The sequence below is a fragment of the Poromitra crassiceps genome (genome assembly GCF_964638095.1).
Source record: "Poromitra crassiceps genome assembly, chromosome: 10".
NCBI classification, from domain to species: Eukaryota; Metazoa; Chordata; class Actinopteri; order Beryciformes; family Melamphaidae; genus Poromitra; species Poromitra crassiceps.
Window position 1 is genome coordinate 23,564,168 of NC_139631.1, and position 13,523 is coordinate 23,577,690.

The 13,523-nt window shown below is 44.9% G+C and overlaps 2 protein-coding genes and 1 pseudogene across 3 annotated transcripts; all 3 read right to left on the reverse strand.

Moving 5' to 3' along the window:
- Positions 1-251: 251 nt before the first annotated feature.
- On the reverse strand, positions 252-956 carry LOC310784196 (splicing factor U2AF 35 kDa subunit pseudogene; annotated as a pseudogene). Its single transcript has one exon. The product of its transcript is annotated as a splicing factor U2AF 35 kDa subunit pseudogene (transcript).
- Positions 957-2,310: 1,354 nt separating this feature from the next.
- Positions 2,311-3,298, reverse strand: LOC310784324 (corepressor interacting with RBPJ 1-like; the record flags this gene model as incomplete). Its single annotated transcript, XM_083645339.1, has 1 exon — positions 2,311-3,298. The coding sequence occupies exon 1, from the start codon at positions 3,286-3,288 to the stop codon at positions 2,311-2,313; it is 978 nt and encodes a 325-aa protein (XP_083501465.1). The 5' UTR covers positions 3,289-3,298.
- Positions 3,299-4,073: 775 nt separating this feature from the next.
- On the reverse strand, positions 4,074-13,086 carry LOC310784193 (rabphilin-3A-like). Its single transcript, XM_083645204.1, has 15 exons — positions 12,963-13,086; positions 12,749-12,878; positions 12,494-12,577; positions 12,252-12,405; positions 11,270-11,461; positions 10,982-11,143; positions 9,342-9,421; positions 9,133-9,204; positions 8,237-8,346; positions 7,236-7,362; positions 7,088-7,144; positions 6,801-6,955; positions 6,514-6,595; positions 6,240-6,336; positions 4,074-6,155 (listed from the first exon to the last, which is right to left on the reverse strand). The coding sequence occupies exons 1-15, from the start codon at positions 13,073-13,075 to the stop codon at positions 6,025-6,027; spliced, it is 1,746 nt and encodes a 581-aa protein (XP_083501330.1). The 5' UTR covers positions 13,076-13,086; the 3' UTR covers positions 4,074-6,024.
- Between the last annotated feature and the right edge of the window lie 437 nt (positions 13,087-13,523).

Consider the following 13,523-nt stretch of genomic DNA (forward strand, 5'->3'; position numbering starts at 1 on the left):
GACAAAACACAAACGTGTACACAATAGGGTACAATGATCAGCGCTGCCCTGTAAGTGGAGATTCTGGAGAAACGAATTTTTCCTCTTTTTTTGGAGTACAAATGAGTATAAACTAATCTTCACAAATAAAAACAAGTTCGTCAATTCTGTCACATAAACAACAACTTTCCATTAGACCTGAAACTAAAACAACCTGGGGATGAACAGGGAGGGAGGAGGACGTGTGGCCGTGGGTGGCACTGTGGTCTAGATTAGAACCTTCCTGAGGGCTCTCGGTCTCTGGAGCGGCGTCTCTCGCGGTCGCCGCCTCCTCCACCTCCCCGGCCCCTGTCCCGCCGCGAGAGAGACTGCCTCTCTCTGGATCGAGACCTATGCCGGCTGCTCTTCCCACGGCGCCGATAGAGCTCTCCATATAGTTTACGGGAAATGGGCTTCAGGTGCATGAAGTTACAGAAGCCACCTCGAGTGCATTCCCCCATTTCATACTGGCGACAGCAGGCTTCTCTGAAGTCTGTGACAGGAGAGAGTTCAGCATGGACGGCCTGTGCGTTAAACCACCGATTATTCAGGTCGATCACAGCCTTCTCAGCATCCTCCTCACGACGGAACTTCACATACACATTCCCAACTAGGTGATCTCCAAGGTTGTCGCATACGTTCATCTCCTCCACTTCTCCGTACTTTTCTTCCATCTCTGTGAAGATCTCCTCAAAGAACTCGTCATAGTGCTCCTGCATCTCCACATCGCTGACGGCACAGTTCAAACCATCAGCAGACTGGGCGCTGTTTTGAGGGTTACGGTAAATGTTCAAAAGGGCAATTGTCTGGCTGAAGGTTGGCTTATTGTGTAACCGGGAGCAGCGGTCGCCATGTCGACAGGCACCAATTTTAAAATAAAAAGAGCAGTTCACCTTATCTTTTTCTGTGCCGAAAATGGATGCCAAGTACTCCGCCATCTTTGATCGCGCTCACTAACTTTTCCTCTTAACTCAGCCTCAGCATTGCCAGGTGGGAAATGTTGAATTATCGTGCTTCCACCAAGCTTATATAGCCTCAGCCAGGAAGCATTCATGACGTCACTAATGACGTCACCCACCTGGCCGCGCGCGCGTGTGTGTGTAAAAGGATTTATGACACTACTGTCATAAATCCTTCTGACGTCACCCACCTGGCCGTGTGTGTAAGGATTTCAGTGACGTCACCCACCTGGCCTTGTGTGTGTGTGTGTGTGTGTGTGTGTGTGTCCTGACTCAGGCTTATACTTGCATGAGTTGCATTTTGCCATGGAATTGACTAGATTGAATGCAGAAACATGTCTCCAATTGGCCAGGGAAAATCAGGCTCATGTGAAATGTTTTGGGAGACAAATAACAAAGGTAGCCGATATTTACTTTATTTACTTGGAGAATCAGGGGAAACAGGTTTAGGACACAATGTGAAGGCATAGCATATAGCCAGTATTGGGGGTAACTCATTACAAAAGTAACATATTACATGAATATATTACTTTTAGCAGTAACAGTAATATAACTTATTACTTATAGGATTTCAGTAATATTATACCAGTTACTTTGTCAAGTAACTCAAGTTACAAATTGAGTTAAAACATTTTTTTAATCAAAGCACATATTTAAATAAAGATACAATCATTTCCTAATCAATCGGTCTGTTTTTATGCAAATAACCACTACAGATGACAATAACAAAGGAAAAGAATAACATTTAGAATTTTGGATTGTTTACACTGACTTCAAGGCGGTTGACATTATTTTTCGGGATGGTTCTGGGGCAGCGATGTCATTCTGCTGGTGCTGTTGTTTTGGTTAAAGTAATGCAAAACTAGTGTAATAAGTAACAAGTTACTCTACACAGATAGTAATATTGTAAAGTAACTTATTACTTTCAAATGAAAGTAACTAGTAATATTTAGTATATTACATTTTGAAAGTAACTTGCCCAACACTGCATATAGCCTATGGTCCTAAACTTTCTAATGGGCAGCATTGACAGCTTTCCTTCTGGCAATTTGATACAGTTTCTGAACTGAGCGGGCCTTTTCCAACCAGCATTATCAGTCGTCCTCTGAGTTGCTGCAGTGTCCAGTATAACTCTAGGTTGTAGCCTATGTCATTATCATTACTATTCTATTATGCTATTTTAATCAGCAGTGTCATGCTAATCAAATATAGCTGCTGCCGCTTTTTAATTTCTGTTGGAGAAAATCTTCCTATTACATGTGTCCATTATAGTTAGGATCTAATAGTATATTGTGGCAGCCCCTCTCACTATGTGCTGTGGGCTCTTTACACTCTACTGATCTCTCTCTCCAGCTCTGCTGTGAGGGTTCTGTGACCTGCTCCTGTGCTGAGAAGAGCCCTTTTTCTGACTCTTGACTCGGCTCTCGCCCCCGGTGCCGTTATCATGACATGAATCTTTTATCTGGTTCTTCTTTCTCTTTTGGCTCTTTGATTTGCCGTGGCTGCTTGAGTCGGAGTCACTATCGCTGCTGCTATCAGAGGAGTCACTCGAGCTGTCACTGCAATGCTTCTTCTTGTGCTTTCTCTTGCTTTTCTTTTTCTGTTTTTTGCTCTTCTTCTTCTCCAGGCGATCAAGTTTTCTGAGGAGCTTCTGTCTCTGCTTGGTTGTCAGTGACTTCAGAAACTCCACCTCAGGATCCTCCTCTTCTTCACTGGACACATAATCCTGTGCTGGATCACAAACAGTAGCATTCCTACCAAGGACACATCTTTTCAGGGCAAACCCACTGTTTCGCATCTCCGCCATTAACTCTGAGGGGTGCATCGACGGACCTGCTTCTTCCTCTGTGGCCACAGAGCTGGCCTGGATACCAGAAAGCCCATAGAGAGGACACTCTCTGTCTGTGTTCACATGGCCCCATTTGTGACATTTGATGCATTTTACGTTGCGCACCTGGATGCCAAATGGTTGGTCTCTAATAGTCATGTCATCCTTTGCATACTTCTCTCGAGGAGCCCCCTTCTGCCACTCAAATTTGTAATCTGACTGTCCCCCATCTTTTGTTTCCTCTTTGGATGCTCCAGGTGGAGCTTCATACATGAAATTGAGGCCATTTTTTACACGATCATCCCCCATCAACAATCTGTTGTTGTAACTTTCCTGCTCTTTCATGTATGCCTGCATAAGGTCCTCCTGCTTCTTCTTCTTGAAAGTCCATTTCTGTTCTGCTATCCATACCTTTTTGATATTTGACTTCGACGCAGGATGGAAATCTTTCTTACACATAAAATTAGCAAATGACTTCCCCATGACTGAACAACTTATAACATTAGACTAATGGAAAGCTAACCTAAACGTTATTACCTGGCACAGAATCGGCTAGCTTCCTCCACAATGACGTAAACAACAAGCAGCAGTGTTGCCAGATCTCCCAGGAGAACAAGCAGTATATAAATGGGAGCTAGGGCTCTGTTTCTGGGTCTGTCCCATGTCCCACTGTGATGTCATAAATGACATCATCAATGATGTCATAAATCCCACTGTGACATCATCAGTGATGTCATAAACCACTGACATCATCAGTGATGTCATAAACCACTGATGACATCAGTCCCACTGATGACATCATCAGTGATGTCATAAGTGATGATGTCATCAGTCTGAGGATCACGGGAGAGACTGAGGAGGCTCACGAGAGACTGAGGGAGAGAGAGAGACTGGGGGAAACGCGCGCCAATAGGGCAGGCAAGGCCACACAGCAGCCAAGCTGCGAATGCAAGCTGCAGGGCCAGCTTGGCGAGCTTCAGGATGGGCAAGGCCACGCTGCGTGTGCCCACGCAGCGTAGGAATCGAGCGCACTAGATGCCTAGTTTAGTATAAAAGCACATAAATCTGTTAAATCCTCTGCGCATCCCAAACATAATACACACTGCACAGGTTTATCACTTTTCATTTGTTTTTATTGATCTGTGTGTAAACTCTTTGCAAAATCTTTACATGCAAAGTTATTTGCAAACATACATTTTTCCAGTGCATGCACTATCTATTTACAAATACAGAGATAGAACCAGGAAACATTCCACTGAACTGGCAGACTCGAGTAGAAGACGGCTAGATGTTTAGCTCAGGGAGAAGCCTGCTGACAAACAAAAACATAAACGAGTGAACATTATATGTGTTGACCATCACACAATGATCCACTGTGACTGAAGTAGCATTACTTGTGTATGATGCTACTGTGCGTTGTGAATCACTGCCACAGGGGGGCAGAGTGGCTGTTCAGAGAGAAGACACTGGAGAGAAGTTGATGTTTATCTACAGAATGTCTCACTCGAAGAATGAGATTAATCTCAATGCTATGCTACTTCTAGAGTTGGATAAGTTCTTTTTGTTGATGTGCTCAGTTTGTATCATATTACCAATCAGTCCTGTGGATGCTATCAGACCAGTTTATTCAGATAACACCAATTTCAATTAAGCTGTCTCAACCATATCAATAAGCATCCTGATAGTCATGCAGCATTGATGCAATTGTGTTTCCTTCTGTATATAAAGTATTAATAGGAATGTTATGGGGAAGTGTAAACATTAATTGAATTACAATAGCATTAATTTCTTAAAAAGTATCTGTATATATATATCTTGAACCACAATACATTTCATGCATAGGCTTTTTTGTTTGTCTTTTTTTCTTTTTTGACATTGGAGTAACTTGCAAACAGCTGTATAAATTGAGGTCATTCCATTGTGTAAGGTGTGCTTTCCTTGGGTCGCTGTGATTAGTGAACAGCCACACACTAAATAAAGCCTTCGATGATTGGCAGGATGGAAACGGCGCCGCCCTGTGGAACGGCTGTGTAACGGGGTAAAAGCGGGCCATGACTGCTCCAGGCACACAAGAGTCACAACGATCACAGTGCATGCAGGTAAAGCTGCACATACTTATGACATAACCTGTTCTCTTACTATTAAGCGGAGCAGACTGATTGAAAGAGTACGAAACCGGACCGTGACGTGTGCATTCAGTAGAAAAACTGCAGTAGAAAACCTCTGAGCTGTCAGAGCGAAACCACGTGCTTCAGAAGAGCAAAGCTGGCAGAAAGAATCCCTTCTTCCTGCCAGCTCCCACCGCAACGAATACATGAAAACTGAAAAACAAACATTTCTGTTCACTGTTCAGTTCCTCAAATCACATTGGTTAACATTTCCCACAAACTCAAAAGTCACAGCTTGAATAATCAGACATACAAATTCGTAATATTCAACTAGGTGTGCTATAATTTTAAGACACACATCGACAGCAACTGGTGAAAGATTCATTTAGCGCATGGTCCACTGATTAATGAATCATGTATAGACCAGATTTTTGTAATTTCTATCCTAACCTGAGCAATGTATCAATATGTAAACATTTCTTGATGACAATATACAGTGTGTCCATGACATCGGGCACAGTTGAAATATTTGAAGGCGTAGCTGCGTGTTCACTGTTTTCTTATGTCTGTGGCTTTGCATGCTCATACAAGTGTTACACTACAGCGTGATGTAATTAATTACACAGGAAATCCAACAATGGTAGCCTGCCACTCCAAGGAGCTTAATGAACGTCGCGGCCTTGGACCATGGTGGTGCCCTTAGATGCCATAACATATTGCTTCTCTTGTTCCGTGCCAGTGCAATCCAAATTTCATGTTCTTTAGCTAAGGATGTGTGGAGTTTCCGACATGACATAACATCTAGATGTCTTCGTGAAATCATCTCCAATTAATTTTTAGTATGCCATGTTTTGCCTTGTGGAAACTTCCACAAGGCAGATGAAGTGGTCAGCACAGGCAGAGAAATAGGTAGGAATACTGTAGATAGGAAAGGGCACATTAGATCAGGGAGAGGGAGGCATGAGAGCGATGCCTGTGTGTCAGTCAGGTAGAGAGGACAGGAGAGAAGAACAGACAAAAAAGAATTGAACAAGGAGAAAAAAGTGCATTAGGGAGAAGGGAAGTGGACCGAGTAGGGAGGTTTTAACTCATGCAGGTTGGGGGCAAGTGGTTAATCGCTATCGCGATGATTCTCGTTCATCAAGGTGTGCCAACGCTCGATCTTCTTGTCTTTGTTCTTCAAGCACTCGTACCAGTGCTTCAGCCGCTCTCCTTTGGCAGTGATGCCCAGCTGACACCCACCTGTCCGACAGGAAGAACCATCGAAGGTATCAGTTTAGTGTGGAGCAGGTGAATGGTGCTAATCAGATCCTCCAAATAACTTACCGATGTAGTCGTTGGATTTCCCGATATCATAGTCCCACACGGAGATATCTAATGTCTTCTTGGCCAGCTCACCGTGTTTGATCTCATAGCCGAATTCCTGAAATTTATTCAAGAAAGAAATTAATTTATCGTTCCCAAAGACATGCCCCAAGAGGGATATTTTTCATACTTGAGTTGCCAAAAATATCAATACACTGATTCAATGGTAATTTCAGAAAAATAGCTGAGTCATTTGTATTTATTGCTGCCTTTCACCATGAATTGCAGTACGAACCTCATTGAACTCCGGGTTTAGGGTCTTCTTCTTGGTCTGTGTTTTGCACTTAGCCTTTTTCCCCATGTCAGGTTTCAGACATCTGTAAATGTTATATATACTTTACATTTTTTGCCATTATTCTGCATTCATATATTTACAATCGAAATCTACTACTCAGAGTAACATCATTTTGTATGTTGTCAGCTTCCTCGCTGTACTGATAATAGCTGATGGTGCGGAGATACCCTCGCGTTACAATCCAACACAACAACAAAGAAAATAATCTCAACCATCCTGGAACCCACATTTTGACAAATGGGTCAGAATAGCCATTAGCATCCATGGCAGCCAGGTGAACGCAGCGCACCACGCCCACGATGAGGCGGCCCTGCTGGGTGCTGTACATGAGGGAGACGAGAATCCGGCCTCGTTCCTCTACCTCCGCGCCATCTTTCCCTGACTGGGGAGCGAGAGAGCAGAGCAGAGGGGGGAGGGGCAGGTGAGATGGTTCAGGGAGATTCATGAAAAGATGTGGATGAACTTCTGGAGGAATCTGCCACGTTTAGACATGCTGGTGGTAATAAAACCTTGCCTCATCCTCGTAGAGAGAAATGCCTCGCGCACCGCCGGCTGTTCCACCTCGCTTTGTCTGTGAAGGCAACGAAATGATCCAGCAGGTCAGTAAAAGATTCAGACGAGGAGAGCACGCCATTGCTTGACTGTAAATGAATCTCACTCACGGGGACAACTCTCTCGAGGCACACGTTGAAGTTTTTCTTCTGGTTCATCTTCAGTTTCTTCAGGGCCACTCGGGTTTCCCCGATAAATTCATTATGCCCAAACTTGTCTTCGTCACAGACAGCCAGCCTGCGCAAATCAAAACAAAAGGTTAATCGTTTGGGGGCGTGTTGCCACCATTGGAGGAGGAAGTCGTGTAAGGGCAGATCATGTTTGAAGCAAGAAACGATAGCGGATGATCAAATAGCTGCTAAGTACTTAGATTGTTAGGTTTTCTTCTATATCAGACACAGGTTTTTGTTCCTACCTGACATGTTTCGACGGTAATACTTCCGTCTTCTTCAGAGGTGTCACTAGATGGTGTGTGACGTGTCTTAAACAGCTGATGTTGTTTACAGAGGCGTGATCGTCCTGTCAGATTTGACAGGACGACCACGCCCCCCGCTGTCATTTCGCCGTTTGAGAACGCTGCTCCAGGTGGTGGAAAACATGTAAGCCCCCTCGGGCTATAAAGACACGGGCTATAAAGGAACAGGCACTACAAGAAAATCTCAAATCGGCAATCACAGATCACTGCAAAAGGGAGAACCACATTATGGACTGGGATATGGCCAAAGTCATCCGCACCCAGGAAAACAAACACCAGCGCTGGATTATGGAGGCGGTGGAAATCAGGAAGCGGGCGCAAACGACGATAAACCGGGACGAGGGGGCTTACATGCTTTCCACCACCTGGAGCAGCGTTCTCAAACGGCGAAATGAGAGATAATAAGAGATCTTGGATCTCAAGTAATTTTCCTGGTGAAATAAAGGTGAAATAAAATAAAATAAACCTCTGAAGAAGACGGAAGTATTACCGTCGAAACATGTCAGGTAGGAACAAAAACCTGTGTCTGATATAGAAGAAAACCTAACAATCTAAGTAAAGTATAGACACTATGAACCTTTTTGGATTAGCTGCTAAGTACTGATTCATGTTTGGCTGCTTGAGGTAACTATCCACCTGAGTGTCTTCCGCTGCATGTCCTCATCTGTAAGCCCATGGTAGGTGAGAGTCTCATTCCATGTGGGGTTGCGGGTGTTCCTCAAGGTCTTTGTGCGCAGCTTGGTAGACTGTTAAGGGGCACATCAAGACAAGAAACTGGTTTATGTTTGGGACAAAACTACAAAAGATCTAATAGGCTACAGTATATATAATTCCTTGTGCCATCTAACCAGGGTGAGCATTTACATGGGTGTTTCATTTAATTGACCTACTCCAAGTTTTTGGCATCCAAGAACTGCTCCCTTCTCTACTTGGCACTGATCAGACCTAGACTGGCCTACACTATGCTTACACTAATACTTTCACTTACGACACAATATCTCACCCAAATGTGTTAGACAATACGGTAGTACAGAGGTTCCCAAACTTTTCAGACCAAGTGCCACATGCACCAAAACAAATTTCCCAAGTACCACTTCCCACTGTGGCTACTAACTTTTTTTCTCCATTAAAAAAATATCACTGATTTACCCATACAAATAGCATCAGAAAGGCTAAATACTAGTAGGCTACTTTTGCAAGTCAGATTGCAAATAACCAACACATAAACAGATAAACACATCTTATTTGCTGATAGGCTGATTTGGCAGTCAGCAAGGCTCTTGAGTACCACCAGTGGTCCCCAGACCACAGTTTGGGAATCACTCCTGTAGTAAGATCTAATGGCCAGTTTAGAGTAATAAGATGTTGCATGTTTACACCACAAGGTGTCAGACTTGAGCTTGGAGGAAGGCCTGTATCTGAACCACAGGAGTCTAATCATCGCTGTTCTTCCTCTCTCCTAAGCAGGACTTTCAGGAAATCACTCTTTTAAAAGAGGCAAATGCTTGGTGCAGTAAAGGTGCTTCTTTCACCTTACTAGCTGGCAGCAGATGGAGCTTGACATAGGGGTCTGCCAGTCCATTTGAATCCATGGGCTTCAGTCCCTGCGGAGAGAAAGTGCCCATCACACCACGAGACAGCAGAGAGACATAAAGCTAAAGCACCGTCCAGGAGTGTTTCAACATCAACCACTTCACCTTAATTGTCCCAATGTGTGAGAGCATGAGGAGAGGGGTGGTACCTTTGCCTTGATGATGCTACAGTGGAGACTGTTGCTTTCCTGCTCATAAAGAAGACTGAACTCTAGAGAGCCCAGAGTGGCTGAAAGAGACGCAGACCAGTCATGACGTTAGACTAGAGAGAGGCAGTGTTAGCCCTAGAATAATTATGAGTATAAACACAAGGAAAGACTCTCTTATAATTAAACATCATTGAGACTCTGCTTGTGAGTTTTAGTGAGTATTGACGTTGGCACAGGACGGACAGACGAGCACATCAAGATTCGACACAGACACTAATGCTGAATCACAATGGGGCCTGCAGTAGCTTCCCCTTAAATGTGCTGTAAATTGGACTGAGCAGTCTGGAGCCAAGATCGCGGAACATATTCAGAGGCTTCTACCTAAAGAAAGGTAATCTCATAACAAAACAGAGGAAACAATATAAAAGGAATCAAATAAAGCCTTGACTCTCAAAGGAGGGCGTTCAGAAAACAACATTATGGGTAAAAGGACTGAAAATACTACTCTCACTGATTTTCTGTGAAGTAGTAACAATGGCTAGCGTAGCGGTTAGCGGACCAAATGATCAAATCTATTTTGTTAATCCTCTTATTTAACAGTAAACATCCCAGTGCTGAGTTTAGCTACCAGCCAGCCTGTAGGTCCTGTAGGGTAGGGCCTGTATGTAAATGCGGTGCTCTGAAACTCGACACTAAGCAGTCCCAGCTTGTCCAATTTGTTTTTGATAAGCATATCGATTATTAAACTACGGTACATCGTTCAAATTGTATTGAATTTGCTTTCGTGAGCTGAAAGGCACGATCAGGACATCTTGATGTAAGAGCGCACAACACATCACCAGCTGAGCACCACAGGACCTATCTGTTCTCACCCTCCCAACTCCACAGAGAACAGGCACAGTGAAACCATTGCTATTTCTGCCATTTTCACTCTTAACACAGGGGATTACATCAAACACAAGGGGAATCTATAGCCCATCAGCCCTGATGTATCTCAAATTATTTGCACTGCTCCGTATTCCCGGACCTCAATAAAGTAAATTAACATCCGATACCCCAGAGAAAGAATAAAGGCCGTTTGCTGCTGGAGGCACAGAACATGACTGACATGGCACCATTCTCATCACTCAAAGGAGATCTACACAAAAAAAAGCAGAATTACATAGTTTATGTGTCACTATTGACTCATTCACGTCCTCCTCTGCTTAGGTTCTAAGTTATTGATTCTTCTGCTTGGATAACATATGGCGCCTATCATTTATCATCTTCTCCCAGGCTCAATAGATTCTGCCAGGATGATGCTTGCTGTCTGCAAGCACGATTGGACAATTTATAGACATGAAATATTACCAGCACACTAAAAGGCAGAAATTCAGCTTTGCCATGGTATGACTCAGATTCACAAAAGGGAATAGTAATGCTGCCAAATGAAGGGAAATATTGCACATCAATGCCCAGTACTATTATAATACATCACAATATGTTGTGATTTGTTTATAAAGCACCCTAGCTAGTCCCTTTTACCTGAAAACAAGAGCAATCGCAGTCAAACTGTCATGAGGTAAAGCTAATATAACTATTGTACATGGGTATCAGCCACTTTACTCCATGAAATAAGCGGGCAGATGGTGAACACTCACTGGCTTCATCAGAGTCGTAGTCGTTGGCGTCGTCGTCGTCCTCGGCTGGGGGAGGTTGCTGCCGGGCGGGGGGAGCGCTGTAAGCAGCAGGCTGCCTCCTCTCCTCCCGTACTGCAGGAGGCGCTCTCTGCTCTGGAGCACCTCCATCTGCCGCCATTGAACCTGCAACCACAATACAATCCTGACTGCACAAAAGAACACACACATCTAGAGTTTTGAAATGCTTCGTGAGCAAATGGGTGATTTGGGGGATTTGTCAGTGATTTCTTTGTCCGGGCTGTCCCTCACCCTGCTGGGCCATGGTGGCAGATGCAGCAGGCTGAGGTCTGGAGCTCTGGACCGTCACAGCCTTCTTCATCACTACTGGGCTGCCCTGGTCATTGTAGCCAGCACCGGCCCCGCCCGTGGCCATGGCCCGTGGCACCTCCGATGGTTTAGGGGCCACAGGTGGGTAAGCAGCACGGCCCTGTGGCTCTGCTCCTAAAAGTACACATGAATGCCATAAATGCACGCACATGTACACACACACACACACACACACACACACACACACACAGACACACACACACACACACACACACACACACACACACACACACACACACACAACTTCCAGCCCCCTGCAGTGGAATCTATAATACTTCAGTCTCTCCAGTTCAGATACGTTTGATGTTGCAGCTTCTTCATGCAAAGGCGTGTTGACCTACATACATTGCAACAAGCTGAGGCAGCCCTATATGCTGCGCTTATATAGTCTGCACATCTTCTCAACTACCTCTTACTTTTATGAGCTCATCAAATTGTACAGGTAATTGGGCTGAAAACGTGTGCATGATCCGGTGTGACCCATCACACCAGCACCACCTAGAGGCAACATGTCACTGCACGGCACGCACTTCCCCAACAGCTTAATTGAGCTCCTCCGCCCCCTCCCCTGCAACAGGGGGCGGTGCTGCCAAATTTGGGAAGCAAATGAAAGGTTTGATGGTGGGGAGAAGAGCAATAAAACAAGCAGGCTGGAAGGGGACTGGCGTTATGCCGCTGATCTCATGAGACTGAAGAGAAATGGAAACGTAACAAGCGTCGGTTAGAGATATAACTTGCCTGAAACCTGCTTCCCAGAGGTAGGAGCCTGACTCTGACCTGAGAGAGATGGAGAGAAAACGGAATGTAGTCCTAAGAAGAGCGTGCAATTCCATTTCTGTATGAATTCATCATGATTCCTATACACTGCAGGCTAAAGCTGAAGGGGCACATATTGACTGTCTACCCCGTGGCTGAGGCGGAGCTGCTGCCCCACTGGGCCCAGAGGCCGGTGCCCCCTTGGGCTCTGCAGCCTCTCTGGGTTTAGCTATGGGCATAGGCGCAGGCAGAAAATGCTTCGGGAAGCCTTTGAAGAACCAGGCACCAGACCTCTTCCACACCTAAGAGGAACGGAAAAATGTTACCATCGTAGGCTTCTCACAACTGACATTTCTTTTCTGTTGGAGCTCGCCAGGGATGAAAACTTGCCTCTCGCTGTTCTTTGCAGATGCTGCACAGCCACACAGACCGTGACCGACTGCCACACTGTAGTCCACACTTGGTACACATGTTCTACATGATGAGTCATGACAGGAGAAAATAAAGGTTTCCATTTACAATGTCACATTATGCTCATCTCACGAAGCACGACCGCTTGTATTTTGTCAGGATTGATCAGAGCTGCCACAGTGGAGTGGGTTGTTTGGTTGCCACATTAGTAATTGGCCGACTCATCATCCCTACCTTTTTGCAGTCCTCGCACACCACTGAGCTGACCCCGGGTGAGCCCAGCTGCTCCCCACACAGCAAGCAGCGGGACACTCCGTCCCCACACACTGTCTTCTTCATGTCATCCAGACGGTTTACCAAGCGCCTGCAACAAGACAGGGTCCCATCAGTCTCAACAAGAGTGATATTGTCTTTGTATATTTATAGAAACCAGTCCATGTGTCCTCACCCAATTCTCTCCTGCTCCATGGTCTCCATTTTCTCAGCACGGGCGATCACACTGTTTATAATCTCCTTCTCTTCATCTGTCAGGTCTGGACCAGGACCAGGGCCTGGCTGCATGGTCCAGTTGCCCCTGTCGAGCCAACCATATTCTCCAGTTGAGATTACATTGGCTCTATGCTTTTACTACAATGATGTCCAAACACACATTTGCATAAGTAGGCCTTTAGACAAACAAAAACACTGGATAGAGGGACACAGAGCATCTCACATAAGAGAATGAAGCCTACATTGAGCGGACAAATGCACATTGTGAAAACATTCAGCAGTTAACTGTGCACTATACATGTGCACAAATCATTCATGAATGAATATGCATTTACAACCATCTACACATGACACGGCTTTCTGAACACTCAGTCACAGAGTGGATCTACACATGACACAGCTTTCTGAACACTCAGTCACAGAGTGGATCTACACATGACACAGCTTTCTAAACACTCAGTCACAGAGTGGATCTACACATGACACAGCTTTCTAACACTCAGTCACAGAGTGGATCTAC

Excerpts from the sequence above, each read along its gene's own strand:
- LOC310784193 (XM_083645204.1), bottom strand. The coding sequence starts at position 13,075 with ATGCAGCCAGGCCCTGGTCCTGGTCCAGACCTGACAGATGAAGAGAAG. Across the intron at positions 6,956-7,087 it reads TTTCTCTCTACGAGGATGAG|TCAGGGAAAGATGGCGCGGA; the intron begins GCAAGGTTTTAT and ends CTCGCTCCCCAG. Across the intron at positions 6,596-6,800 it reads TCTGACCCATTTGTCAAAAT|ATGTCTGAAACCTGACATGG; the intron begins GTGGGTTCCAGG and ends TAACATTTACAG.